General features: G+C 47.0%; 1 protein-coding gene across 2 annotated transcripts in view; it reads right to left on the reverse strand.

Moving 5' to 3' along the window:
* Nucleotides 1–15,164, reverse strand: part of spag9b (sperm associated antigen 9b) — a 62,422-nt gene that overhangs the window by 17,676 nt on the left and 29,582 nt on the right. For both annotated transcript variants that reach the window (XM_056296899.1, XM_056296898.1), the window contains exons 4-6: nt 14,211–14,305; nt 8,378–8,525; nt 136–610 (exon numbers count right to left, since the gene is read on the reverse strand). In XM_056296899.1, the coding sequence (XP_056152874.1) occupies nt 136–610; nt 8,378–8,525; nt 14,211–14,305 (718 nt within the window). The remainder of the gene's footprint in view (nt 1–135; nt 611–8,377; nt 8,526–14,210; nt 14,306–15,164) is intronic.

Below are 15,164 nucleotides of genomic sequence, written 5' to 3' on the forward strand. Positions count from 1 at the left end.
GAAATATTATTATAATTATTATAATATGACGATGATTACCTTTCAGAGAGAACATAAAATATATGTAGCTGTGATAGACAATATAAAGCAGTAATCTTAAGCACCATATCATTGTAGTTGCAGTGCTGCCATTACCTGTGAAGGGTGAAGTGCCAGAGTCCTGACTGTCCTGCCCCAGCTGCCCTTCTTGCACTGCTGAGATGTTCTTGCTGCTGTCTGGCTTCCCGCCCCTCCGGTCCAGGTTCCTGTTGAGACCCTCTGAATGTTTCTCCTCTCGGAAGGGAGTGTCCACTGATTCCATGGCAGCATCTGAGGTGGCGGTAGACGTGGGCGTGGCAGAGGCAGACTCACCCCCGCCGAGGCTGGACACGGAGGTCATCATTTCAGAGGCACCATCTTGAGGAGACATCGGGGTGGTCGACTGGGAGCTGAGACTGAGTGCAGATGCGGGCGTATTCGATTTGGAGGTACTGCCTTGAGAAGATACGGAGGTGTTGGATTTGGATCCTCCCACCTGTGCCGACGCGGACTGTCCACCTTTGAAGCTGCTTCCTTGATTGGTCGGCGCACTGGATTTGGAACCCTTGGGGCTCGAAAAGGCCAATTCATCCTTGTGTTGGGCAGAGAAGAGTTGAAGGGGGGGGGGGGTTGAGGAGCAGAGATGTGATACATCACGAGAACATCACTAATGTGTAATCTAATAAACTTGTCTTGTTTATGGTTGTTTATGGTGGTAATATGTCTCATCAATAGTGATGCTATTAGGAAAAAGAAGTTTGAATGTCTCAAGGCCAAACAAAACCAGGCCGAAATAGCATCAAAATATTGATCCATTGATCGATCTACTGAGTCCAGGGCAAAAGCGGCACAATAAAAACAAAAATCAGTTTGTTTAGTAATGCTAAATGGATGAAAATCAAACTAAATACTTACTAGGATGTTAGACTACCGTGGTTGCTAACATGCCAACCATGACCAAGTGACACTTTGCTGTGCAACTCAAAACACCATAAACAGATCAACATCTTATTATCAGCAAAACCTATGCATGCCATCAGTGCCCTCCACCTCCTCACAAACCACATCTTTTCCAGTGAGTCACGGGACAAATTTAGTGCATTTCATTTTTTTTGGGAGGGGGGGGTTCCCCCCCTTTTTCTCCCAATTGTACTTGGCCAATTACCCCACTCTTCCGAGCCATCCCGGTCGCTGCTCCAACCCCCACCCCGCCGATCCGGGGAGGGCTGCAGACTACCACATGCCTCCTCCCATACACGTGGAGTCGCCAGCCACTTCTTTTCACCTGACAGTGAGGAGTTTCGCCAGGGGGACGTAGCACGGGGGAGGATCACGCTATTCCCCCCAGTTGCCCCCTCCCTCCTGTACAGGCGCCCTGACCGACCAGAGGAGGAGCTAGTGCAGCAACCAGGACACATACCCACATCCGGCTTCCCACCCGCAGACACAGCCAGTTGTGTCTGTAAGGACGTCCGACCACGCCGCAGGTAACACGGGGATTCAAACTGGCGATCTCCATGTTGGTGCGGAATAGACCGGCACGCCACCCGGACGCCCCAAATTTAGTGCATTTCAAACAATTTGTCAAACTGTCATACAACTCCTGAGTGCATTATGCGAAAGTTTATATTATCTGTCACCGTTATGAATCCTGGACTCACCTAATCTGAACACCGGGGAGAAAAAAAAAATCACTCCCGTCAGAAGTTCTCAAACACCAATTTGTGGAAAGTTGAGGTGGCAGGCCAGTTGCATGCAGTTGTCAGTGATGTATGCTAATACGGCACGTTATATGGCTGCATCATTTCAACACCAATCGGGCAGGCACAACACAACGTCCACAACACAACTACTGCAGAACAAGGAGCAAACCATGTCAGACCCCCCAGAAATACACGACTCCGTGACCACAGAACTTTTCGACTGAAAACTGAGCCGATGGAAGGAAATTAGAGAGGCCATGGAATAACGCAGGAGAAGCACAGCTCGTACCTTGGCTCTGTACCTCATCCATAGTGTTATTGTCACTATGCAACTGGTGATTGAAAAACTGCTACCAAGTCTTCAGAAGTTTTTCCGCCTGTGTCAACTATTAACCTGAATATTACATGTAATATTTGGATAATCTGCAAATTTTTCAACCTGAGGCAAATTTACAGAAAACTCATCCATTTCATTATTCCTGTTAACATTCTTGTTTTGCATGGCCAGCAATGAAACACGTCTTGCACCAACGCTTTGTTCCGTTCAAAAACGCAGTTAAATGAACAAAGGTCATGTTGGTAAAGATATGCAGGCTAGTTTGTTTAAAGGCGACCTGAAATCAAGCAAAACATTTTTATTGCAACAGAATATAACAATCAATACAACAGGAACTCGCACATCATCAGAAACCGATGTAGAAAAAAGTAGACTTTTGATACAAGACAAGAAAAAGGTGCAGAACGTTATCGATCTCAGACCGTCTCAGTGCAAACACTCAGCTGGAAGACACACCCGTCTATAGTCTAAGCCAGTGGTTCTCAACCTTTTTGGGGTCCTGGACCCCCTGCGTATTTTTGATCTACCCTGAGGACCCCTCCACCTGATCTTGGGGGAGGGGGGTTGCAATTTGATAGAAACAGTAGAAACTGCATTTTAAATTGCAGTTTAGCATTTATTCACTCTTTGGGGCAAAAATAAGAGCTTTCAGTTGTAACTTAGATATAGTTAACAAAACAGAATTCTTATGCAGTAACTTTCAGATATATGTAACAAAACAGAATATGTATTCAGTAACTTTCAGATATATGTAACAAAACAGAATATGTATTCAGTAACTTTCAGATAGATGTAACAAAACAGAATATGTATTCAGTAACTTTCAGATATATGTAACAACAGAATTTTTATGCAGTAACTTTTAACAATGCAAACGGGAGCGAGATCTCTTATTAAAATACAATAAATTACACTTGTAATTAGAGAAAAAAGTCCTGTTACCCTTTATAGTTTAGGTAGATAAAGGTCTCAGTCACATTTGAGTAAACTAATCCTATTTCTATAAATGTCATAGGATCTATTTTTTAAAGATATTTTATTTTCACGGACCCCTTGCAATTACACCACGGACCACTAGGGGTCCGCGGACCCCCGGTTGAGAAACACTGGTCTAAGCCTCGTCAACAGGAAAGCAGAGACCATGCAAAGAAGGCAAATGTTTAGCCAAGTCAAAATCAGTGCACGTCACTCATAGCAAGGATCAGTGCTCGTCGTGGGAGCAGGTCGGCCTGTAAGTTGCAATGGAGAAAACATGACAAGTGAAAGTCATCGTTCCTACCAGACGGACTCAGTCATCTAAAAATCCACCACGCTCAACATTTCAAGAGACTCTGGCTAGTACAGTCATTTCTTCAGGTAGAAAAAAAACCCTATCAATACCAATACATTTTAAATCGGAAGTCAAATGTTTGGCTTCCTTGAAATGTCGCGCTACCGGAAATTTGGAGTCTTGTCTGTGGCTCGCGCTGTGACGTTCGTTAATGCGAACCCCGAGTCGTCTGTGAGTGCGTCCCGTGTACTGCACCCCACACGGACAGTACAGCAGAAAGACACCCTCACCAGAACCGCATGTCAAAACCCTCCTCATGTGGCAGCTCTTGCCTGTAACAAGCTGGTAAAACTGTCCCCTTGATGTACGCTGGTACAAGAAACACAACTGCGGCATGGGAAAAAGCCAGTAATGTCATCCAGGCATTCCTGAGGACGTTTAGAAAGACCTAAAGTGGGCGTCCGGGTGGTGTAGTGCTCTATTCCGTTGCCAACCAACGCGGGGGTTGCCAGTTCAAATCCCCGTGTTACCTCCGGCTTGGTCGGGCGTCCCTACAGACACAATTGTGTTTGCGGGTGGGAAGCCGGTGGGTATATGTTTCCTGGTCACTGCACTAGCGCCTCCTCTGGTCAGTCGGGGCGTCTGTTCGGGGGGGGAGGGCGAACTGGCGGGAATAGTGTGATCCTCCCTACGTCCCCCTGGCGAAACCCCTCACTGTCAGGTGAAAAGAAACGGCTGGTGACTCCACATGTATCGGAGGAGGCGCGTGGTAGTCTGCAGCCCTCCCCGGATCGGCAGAGGGGGTGGAGCAGCGGCCGGGACGGCTCGGAAGAGTGGGGTAATTTCCCAAGTACAACTGGGGAGAAAAATGGGGGGGGGGGGGGATCTAAAGTGTCTGAGTGCACCAATTTGTCTTTTAGGTTACGAGACTGAGAATGTGTAAATAAAGAAAGATATAGGGAACAATTTCGGCACAGGTAGCGTCCATCTGGAGCGTCTGCCAATGCTGCTGGACTATTCTTTTAATGTGATGACTAAAAGGGGTATAAATCATACATACAACAAGCCAGAGGGGAGTCTTACGTCGAAGTCTTCTGCCATCAGAGGAGCATTTCTCATCCGTGTAGGTTTTGACACGTTGCAAGGCATCATCAAGACATACTGTGGCGGATCCTCTCTGGACAAAATCATCATATAATGTCTGGGATTCTGCCTGCAAGTCCGCATCCCCATGGCAAATACATCTGACATGTGGAAACTGACTAACAGTGGCCCTATTTTGGTCGGTTCTGGATAAAAGCTGGACGCACGTAAGAGACTGTTCTTATCAGCGGGTTGTCAGTAGAGTCATGTAAAACGCGTCGGCATCATGTGCAACCCACGTATCAAGAAAATCTACCCGAGACTTGTCCTAATCCAGAGTAAAACTAATGGAGTCCACCATGTTACTCATGTAGTTCTGGAAATTCTGCATCTGACTCTGTAGCTCTCCAAACCGGGGACAAATCATCAATCTAACATTTAAACAATATGATATTCGCTGCAAAGGGGTTGTGTTTATCCTCAAGGAAACCCATAAACAGATTTGCCCGGTCAGGGGCAAATGTTGTGCCCATAGCTGTGCCGTTCTGATCAGAAAATCAGCAGGTGGGCAGCAGTCTATGCAGGAATCAAAGAAAGAAAGAAAAAAAAGTACGGCTGTTGCCTTGTACACCCTAGTTTACCTAGTTTGGTTGGGGGAAAATGTCCCCATGGGACGTCCTCCAGTTAGGCTTGGAAGAAATACAGGTGTGTTTAATTGAACGTTTGCAGTGAGGACGGTCCGAGACCGAAAACGTTTTGCACCAGGTACCACTCTGCACCTTCTTCTTTTCTCTACATTGCCATCTGATGGTGTGCGAGTTCCTTTTGGATCAACGATTACATAACTTACGTGCTGGAAATTACGCACGACACCCATCTCGTCATGCACAGAATATTACAGAAATTGATACCTCACATTTAGGGAATTCTAAAAATTGACCGCAGAAGTTTGCTTTTTTTTTTTTTTTTTTTTTTTTACAGCAGATTCCTGGGGGGCCTTCCAAGTGTTATGGTTTGGATTTGGGATGCGGGAGTTGCGGTTTCTGTGCAACTGCTACAGACAGGTCTACCTGGATCTGTTTGGCCTGCTGATTGGCCAAATTCTCCCGCGAACTCTGACCTTCAGCTTTGCCTTGGACGACTTGTGCCTCTAACTGGTCAAAAGAGGCATTACAATCAATGAGTTTGTTCACAACAGATTCCCAAAACCTCAAAACCATTCGCTATCATTCATTAAATACCAGCAGTAAAAATAAATAAATAAAAATTGATTGTCTCCTCTGAGGAGAAACAGGCAGTGGGTTTGACAGAGGCACGTAGGAGAAAGCTGGTTTTCACCAGCATTAAAGCAATGATTTACACTAACATGAAGCACACAAGTATATCTGTATTCTAAAAAACAAATTAAAATGCCTGAAAAGAGAAGGTTTGAAACCGTATGTGCTCCTGACTGAACTACGTGGCATGCAGCGTCTGTGCCTTGCTCTGACGGGTGAAGGTGACCCCGGCCAGCGGAGGCTGTCACTTTAAATGATGAGCTGGCATTTACTGAGTCACAACACCGCATGGGGTTTCATCAGCTAATGGCAGTTGCATTGTATGGAGCCTTGTGACGGAACAGAGGTCGGACAAATACTGGGATTATTTTAGGAGACTTTATGAAAAAAAAACAACCCTTAAATATTAAGTGTGCTAGATGCTCCACCCTGTTTAGATTTGGTCTTTCGTCATAATACCATCAGCTTTATAGCACACAGACTGGGAATGGTGGTGGTGGTGGTGGGGTTAATCAACAAAACAGCAAGACACCCGCTGGGATTTGCCTTGTCCCCTTGAAGAACAGACATGGGGCTGAAATATTTGCATACATACACGAGCCATAGATGTGATCAGTGGAAAAGAAAACTGGAATAAAGAGAGACGGGACCAGAGAATATAAAAGACTTTGTTGCCTCATCTTCCCCTTGCCGCGCTCCTCTCTCCTCCTCTCTACACTCTTCATTCCTTTTCATCTCCCCCCTCCCAATGGTGGTAATTCCCCACTCGGGTCTTTTCATGTAGCGTCACTTTCTGTTGCTATAGTAACACAGATGAGCCAATCAGAGGGCACCATGCCACTGATGACTATTCCTTAACAACCGCACTCCAGAAAGTTATGTAGAGGGAATGAATGGAGACAGAGAGAGAGAGAGAGAGAGAGAGAGAGAGAGAGAGAGAGAGAGAGAGAGAGATGCATCCCTGTGTATCTGTGCAGTAGAAGCTTGGCGTGAGAACAACTGTGTGAGACGCCTCATTATTCTGCTCGGATGAACAAGGTGCTTGAGGGACAAGTTCAACAGAGAGGAGGGAGGTACTTATATCAGGGCTAATGGACCACAGATCCTAAAGAGAGAGACTAAAATAACCCTGCATGAGCCTAAAAACAGACACGACAGATGACAAAAGAAAATCAATGATGGCCGATGTCTCCTCGCTCTTGTCAACCAAAAGTTTAGTCTACTCCGAAAATTAATAAATACCATCAAGCCCACAGGAAGTAGTGAATCCAGAAGTTACCTAAGAATGCTTTTTTTTTTTTAGGTGAATCACCAGTCCCTTTAGCTATACCATTTATGACAGAGCTGAACTTTGTCCCAGTTACAATATTTCTCCTACCAAAAAGCAGGGCTGTGCAATATGACGATATATATCGTGTGGCGATAGAAAACCTCTATCGTTTCATATTAAGCTCTATCGTTTATTTCGTCGTATCGCAAATCACACTCTTTACGGCAATATTTTTCGTCATCTGGACGACCTTTTCTGCTCTTTGCATAGCATGGACGCAGGCAGGAAATCTGCATGAAGGCAATACAAACAAACATGGAGCAAAGCGAGCGTAACGCAGAACGGGGTAATTCCGAACAGAGGGCCTCCGACCAGCCAGGGCAAAACGGGGAGCTTGTACCCAAAAGAGGGGCTACTTCTATCGTATGGACGTGGTTTGGGTGTGAAAAGTCTGACACTGTACTTTGCAAAATATGCCGCACGCCGGTCCCCACAGCAGACTCGAACACCACTAGCCTCTTTTACCACCTACGCAACTACAGTTGAAAAGTGATTTCTATTTACCTTTTTATATTTTATACATTCGTATTTTATATTTTGTTACATGCTTAATAGAAAATTTGCACAAAGGTTCTAAATAAAAGGAGGAAAATAATCAAATATGAGTCAGTACCTTTTATTTGTTGAGTATATAATTCAAAATGTAATAAGAAATAGGCCTTTCCATGTGGTCATTTTATATAAACTATTTAGTCACTGAATTTACAGAAAGTGATATGTCGTGATATGTATCGTTATGGTGATATGAATGACCTATATCGTGATATATATCGTTATCATGATATGAATGGCCTATATCGCGCGATATGTATCGTTATCATGATATGACCTATATCGTGATATGAGATTTTGGTCATATCGCACAGCCCTACCAAAAATACAATTCAAAATTCTGTCTTATGATCTCCCATCTGACCCCCAGGACTCATGTAATCGTGGGAAATGAATACTTAACCAGAAGCAATTAATATTCATGACAGAACCTTGCTTGCAGCATGGTTTCCAACGGCAACAATGTGAAGATACACTGTCCTTTCCTCCTCCCTTGAGCTTGAAAGGCAGGCCACCAAATGGTACCACTTCCTCTCTCTTCCTGGGCTACAAGCCACTCCATTACACAGACGCACATACACAAAGAAGCTGCTTGGCGATTCCGGACACATTCGCCGGGAATGACTGTTGGCATTTCACGTTGCTACAGTTTCATTTGTAAGAGGGAAAATGTAGACGAAGGCCAGAGTTTTCAGTCACTGTTCAATTACCTATCTACCACAGCAACTTCATACTTTTGTAGCAACTTTACAGTTTTGTAAAAAAAAGTAAGAAGTGCGGTTAGGTGGACATGTGCGTGTGCCATACCTTAAGGCTGGTGTTGGAGCGTGGGTGGCTGAGGTTATTGAATCGCCAAGGTTCTGACGGAGCTTCCACAGTTTCCCTCGGGAGGTCAGGGGTCAAACCATCGTTCTCAGGAAGAGGGAATATGCCCATGGATATGGGACGCTCCTTCCTGCGAGCAAGAAGAGAGAGAGATACACCGGAAAAACAACCACTCTCAATACAAGTTTTCTTTTTGGTGTTAAGAGTTCTTCAACTGTAACAGAAAAAACTATACATTGGGTAGCCAAGGCTACCCAGTGTGAAAGAAGCAGCAACTTTTCATCTGGACATTTTGCCCTTCCCTCTCCATGGTGTGATGCCGCCCCCCCCCCCCCCAGACACTGTGACGAGGGCAGAATGCGTTATAGTGTGGGGTGATGAATGAGGGGTTTTATAGCAGATTACACCACTAAGCCCGGGGTCCCTTACAAAACAACACAAACCTTCTATTTAACAATCTCATTTGGGTAGGCCCTTTCGTTGCTAAAGCAAAGCTAATATTTTTCTTTTTTTTTGTCTCGGATAAGAGACCAAAAGCCAAAGGATAACCCACACTTCACAACCTGTACATGTGGAGATACTGACGAACTACGTTTCGACCGCATAAGTTCGTTCACTTACTTTCACTCTGCATCTTAATGTGTCGTATCCCACAGCGGTGGTGGTAGATTAATGTGACCTGATATTTATGAACCAGAACAGAATAAACTGAGAGACGCGAGTCGAGACCGCACAGAAGTGTTTTTTGTCGAATTTCCCCATGAGAAATTGAGCGAGCAATGATGTGGTAGATGGTGGTATCAAGCAGCGCTCCATTGCCTCCAGCCTATTAGCTGAGGCGCTGAAGAAACAAGATTGCCATCTGTCTCAGCTGCAGAGTTGTTTTCCACTGAGCATGATTGTCAATGCATAAAGTGCAAAAAAAAAAAAGGAGCTTAAAGGGCGTCCGGGTGGCATAGCGGTCTATTCCGTTGCCTACCAACACAGGGATCACCGACTCGGCTTGGTCGGGCATCCCCACAGAGACAATTGGTCGTGTCTGCGGGTGGGAAGCCGGATGTGGGTCCTGGTCGCTGCACTAGTGCCTCCTCTGGTCGGTCGGGGCGTCTGTTCGGTGGGGGGGACTGGGGGGAATAGCGTGATCCTCCCACATGCTACGTCCCCCTGGCGAAACTCCTCACTGCCAGGTGAAAAGAAGCGGCCGGAGACTCCACATGTATCGGAGGAGGCTGTGGTAGTCTGCAGCCCTCTCCCGGATCGGCAGAGGGGGTGGAGCAGTGACCGGGACAGCTCGAAAGAGTAGGGTAATTGGCCGGATACAATTGGGGAGAAAAAGTGTAGCTTCTCAACCTTGCATCGATAGGTCCATAAACAAGCACCAACATTTGGATCCCATATAAACACACACAGTTGCATGCAGTTTTCCACACATCCACATAAACTATTAGCACTTTCTGGATCAATAACCAGTGCAAGCAAGGCACCTAAACCCAGTCAAGCTTTACCAAAAACAAAATGATGGGCTACTTTCAAAGTTTCTACTCTGTGGGAACTGATGCGGAACAGCGGCCCATCCCGTTACGGAGACTCGGTGCTGAAGTTACAGTTGGGCCAGAACAATGGCTGCCATGCTGAAAAGAGCAGGCGGCGGGCAGCTTTGAGAACAAGCAGCCGATAGACAATAGACACACCACCATATTGAGAGAGGCAGAGGTCACATGCAGGGCGGTGACAGTGACCAATAGCTGCCTTTTGTTATTCGGAGAGCGTGGCAGCGTTGAAACCGCGCTCTCTGTGACGGTTCACCAGCTCTTGGCTGTTCTTCAAATGCACAAACACGCAGTCAGAAAAAAAGCAGATATTCAGTTACGGAAAAAAAGGTAATCCACTCCGGTGCAGGGGCAATCCTTGAAAACTTCTAACTCGGGTTGCCCAGTTTTCTTTTCCCCGACTGCACCGTCTCCCCGACTTGACCCACTTTCTGCCTGCAGACCCATGCTTTCTGACTTACAGCGCTTCACCCACATGGTAAAGGATGAAATAAACCTACGTGGACTGACGAGAAAAAAACAAAACAAAACAAACTTGATTTTCACTTTCACTCGGGCACACAAGCACACAACAAAACACACAGTGTGTACCTGCTGGGTCGGGGCAGAGAGGGCAGGGAGGGCAGGGCAGGTAAGCCACCGGTGGAGACGGAGTAGTGAACCAGTAGCAACACAGACAGAGACACCAGGACAGCAGAATTGATGACCACTGCTCCCCCCACAAAGCCAAAAACAAAAAGCAGCATACACCCAGGGCTCATGGCCCCCTACAGATCATGGCCCACCGCCCCACCGTGGACCAGAAGGTAGGGAGCGCGGCCAGCGAAAGCAGAGGACGAGGGTCGCCTGAATAAAACAATTCCTGCCGGTTGGGTCGAGACTATCTCCAGAATGACCTCCGCGGAGCCCTGCTGCTGGGAAGTGGGGATCCGGTCCTTTCTGTATTCAGGAGGGCTGCAGGAATGCCGTTCGCCGTAGCTGCCTGGTCAACGGTTACCAGGAGCTGCAACAATGTGGCACCAGACGGTGCTCTCTGATGCTCGGTTAACGGCGAGAGGGGAGAAGCAGGTCGCAGGCAGAGCAGTCCAGCGGCAGCAGCAGCGGCCACAACAGTAAATCCCAGCTGCGGCAACAGGAGTAATGCTGGCAGGGATTGATCGGAGCAGGGCGGTGAGCGGAGATGGACAAAAGGGAGGGAGGGAAAGAGGGGACGAGAAAGATGAGAGACACTGGCTGGTGACGGTGCAAGCAGCCTCTCCCTTCTCCCTTTCCCTCTCCTCTGGCAGGTGATCCTTCTCTTCCGCGTCCTTTCGTTTTTTTTGACGATCTGCGACACTGCCGCCGCCGTGCACTCTACAATGCTCTCGCTCCCTCTCTCTCTCTCTCTCATGAGAATCCCCCCCACCCACTCTCTCTCTCTCTCTCTCTCTCTCTCTCTCTCTCTCTCTCGCTGATGCTGAGGCAGCTTGTTCCATATGCCTCCTCTCATCCTGTGCCCTATTGGCTGCAATAGGGGGGGACAATTTGGGGGTGGGGGCTGAGGGAAACTAGCAGCATGTCTGCATTAACTCAAGGAAAAGAGGCAGTATACATGCACACATGCAAACACACACACACACACACACACACACACACACACACACTGTATATTAAACAGCTTAAGAGCTCAAAACAAAACACATTAAAAAAAAAAAAAACCACATTACAAATGACTTTCTAACTAAGTAAGTGTGAAACTCCGTAAGAGTACACTGGAAATAAAGGCCAAATACATTTTCACTAGGGGTCCAATGAGCCCCCCTCTCCCTATAGACCCAGATTTGGTCATCATCTTGGCTACTAGGGACGAGAGAGAACCTCCAACTAGTGCTGGCCGATACGGAAAATATTACCACAATAATCACAGGGGATTAACATGATGTGGATATTTATCCTATCTGCTTATATATCCAAAAATACCGTATTTAAGAAACAAATTGGGGGATCGCCGGTTCAAATCCCTGTCTTACCTCCGGCTTGGTCGGGCGTCCCTACAGGCACAACTGGCCGTGTCTGTTGGTGGGAAGCTGGATGTGGGTATGTTTCCTGGTCGATGCACTAGCGCCTCCTCTGGTCAGTCGGGGCGCCTGTTTGGCGGGGGGACTGGGGGGGATAGCGTGATCCTTCCCACGGCTACGTCCCCCTGGTGAAACTCCTCACTGTCAGGTGAAAAGAAGCGGCTGGCGACTCCACATGTATCGGAGGAGGCATGTGGTAGTCTGCAGACCTCCCCGGATTGGCAGAGGGGGCGGAGCAGCGACTGGAGTGGCTTGGAAGTGTGGGGTAATTGGCCAAGGACAATTGGGGAGGAAAAAAAGAGCGAGAAACACCCCCCCCCCAAAAAAAAAAAGAAAAAAAACAAAACAAATTTAGGCTCATCACACTGAACTGTCTGGCACTGTAAAGTATATCGAACCCAAACTAATTTTCAAATAATGCCCCTTCAAATAGATGACCACATTTTGTGAGAAGTTTTATATGACAACAACCAGATTTCATCCTGATACAACACAATTAAAGGACAATATAGGCAAGGCTCAGCGTTTTCGGTTTCTATTTTTCAAAGCCATCCAGCATGCCGAATTTCGCCACAAGAGGACACCGTTACATCGGCTCATACGAACAGGAACAACTTTTGGATCCGCGGAAACATAAAATCCGGGTGAAAATCAGTATAAAAATCTGGGTATTTTTCGGTGAAAACTGAAAACGCCGAGCCTTGAATATAGGATAATACTGAACTTATGCCCGCCCTACCTCCAACCTCTGAGCTACTCGGTATCCTATTCTGGAGAGAATGCCCAACATCTGCCCTTATCTTATCCACATCCAGAGCTACATATATTCTGTCCATCCCTCACATCTCAGTCTCTCCCCTTCTCACCGGGGTTCACAATAGTCTCCCTTTTCCTCACACTCTATTCTCACTGCAAACATTTCGCCTCCAGTCTCCAAGTTCGCCCACTCTTTTCTCAGATTTGTCTCCTATCTTTTCCTTGCGAGGCCCTTTCCTTCGAAATGAGCTCGTGCTGCTTTCTAGCTCTTCACACTCACCATCCTTTCCTCAATAGCAGGCCTCTTGCGTGTTTTCTCCCTCGTCATCTTTTCCCCCTCGCCGAGACAGGTATACGCTGACCTACTTTCTGCAGCGCTTGTTTGTGCGGATGATAGCGTGGGTAGGAGTCGAGCCTGTAGCAGTGGTGAACCGCTTCATATTCAAGGACTGCACTTAAGAGCCCCACTCCCATCCACACATTATCACTTACATATACAATCATATGCGCATCAATAGGCAATGTGATACCATGTTGGTTGCTTTTTTTTTCTTTAGGAAACCGGAGCACCCAGTGGGTTTCCTCCGGTTTCCTCCCACAGTCCAAAGACATGCAGGTCAGGTGAATCGGCCATAGTAAATTGCCCCTAGGTGTGAATGTGTTGGCCCTGTGATGGACTGGCGGTCTGTCCACGGTGTCTCCCCGCCTGCTGCCCAATGACTGCTGGGATAGGCTCCAGCATCCCACGATCCCGACTGGGATAAGCGGCTTGGATAATGGATGGATGGATAGTCACTGTAGACAACATGCATGTGAAGAGTCACCGCTGTAGATAATTACATGTAATCACTGCCGTGAAATCCACTGCCACCCTGCTTCACCTATTTCACCCACAAAAACCAAAAAAAAAAGTCTGAAAATGTTATGGGGCGGCATGGCTCAGGAGGTAGAGCGGTTCATCTAGTAATCAGAAGGTCACTGGTTCGATCCCTGGCTCCTCCAGAGAGTGTGTCGACGTGTCCTTGAGCAAGACAGTGAACCCCCAACTGCTCTTGGTGAGCAGGTTGGCACCTTGCACGGCAGCCTCAACTATCAGTGTATGAATGTGTGTGAATGGGTGAATGTGAGGCACTGTAAAGCACTTTGAGTGGTCGGTAGACTGGAAAAGCGCTATATAAATGCAGTCCATTTACCATTTATTTATCATTTCCAGTGCACGTGTCTCTGAATAATTGTGCCATTTAGATTGGAACAGATAGGATTGTCAAGAGGAAGCGCAAAATGTTCTGGGGAAAAAAGGATGAAAGCAAGCAACTCGGATTTTGTTTCACCAAGGTAACCTTGGCAGACCACGAACACCAGCTTGTTAGACTCGTGCACACCCTTGCACAGTTCATCTGAAATGAGCACCATATGAATAAGCGATTTAGGAAGTAGATCTGGTTCTCTCACCGTGCTCTGCCTGACGTGCTTGTGTCTGTGGGTTCAGGCGCCGCCGTGTGCTGGTGTTTAGCTCTCTCTAGGTGCTCCATGTAGCTGTGGATCATCTGAAAGGGTGAAGGGTACATGCCAGACAGGAAGTGATCAACGACAACCACTGTTCAAACTTTTCTCATTAATGCATAAAAATTCATTTTAAAGTGGACTTCACAGAACCAGCATGGATTTCAAGTGTTCGGCCTTGGTTGTTTTCGTCGACTAAAACCTACTCTGGCCTTGCATTTAACATTCAACAGTCATGGACACGTCTAACCACCAAGGTGTTCAGAAAATCTAGGTTCTCCGACATAATCATTACAGCCCGCATAACTAAAATGAGAGAAAAAAAAACTTTACTAGACTATAACCGAAACAACAGGCAGCAGTGGTGCAGTGGTTAGCGTGGTCGCCTCACAGCAAGAAGGTCCTGGGTTCGAGCCCCGGGGTAGTCCAACCTTGGGCTTGGGGGGGGTCGTCCCAGGTGTGGAGTTTGCATGTTCTCCCCGTGTCTGCGTGGGTGTCCTCCGAGTGCTCTGTTTTCCCTCCCACCGTCCAAAGACATATAGGTCAGGTGAATCGACCGTACTAAATTGTCCCTTAGTGTGAATGTGTGGGCCCTGTGATGGCCTGGTGGCTTGTCCAGGGTGTCTCCCTGCCTGCCGCCCAATGACTGCTGGGATAGGCTCCAGCATCCCCCGACCCTGAGCAGAATAAGCGGTTTGGATAATGGATGGATGGATAACCCTGACCCTAATTCACTGGTCAACATATATTACCTACATTGTGTGTAGGCACGGCTGTGACAGTCAGGCTAGACACTGTTCAGCTGACCCAAAAGTGTGTATATGACATGTTCAATAAAGACCACCGTGTTCTCTATTCAGTATTATCCAGATAGGCTATCACTTGCCTTGAGCCTGCAGCTGA

This window comes from Lampris incognitus, chromosome 17 (genome assembly GCF_029633865.1).
Source record: "Lampris incognitus isolate fLamInc1 chromosome 17, fLamInc1.hap2, whole genome shotgun sequence".
Taxonomy (NCBI): Eukaryota; Metazoa; Chordata; class Actinopteri; order Lampriformes; family Lampridae; genus Lampris; species Lampris incognitus.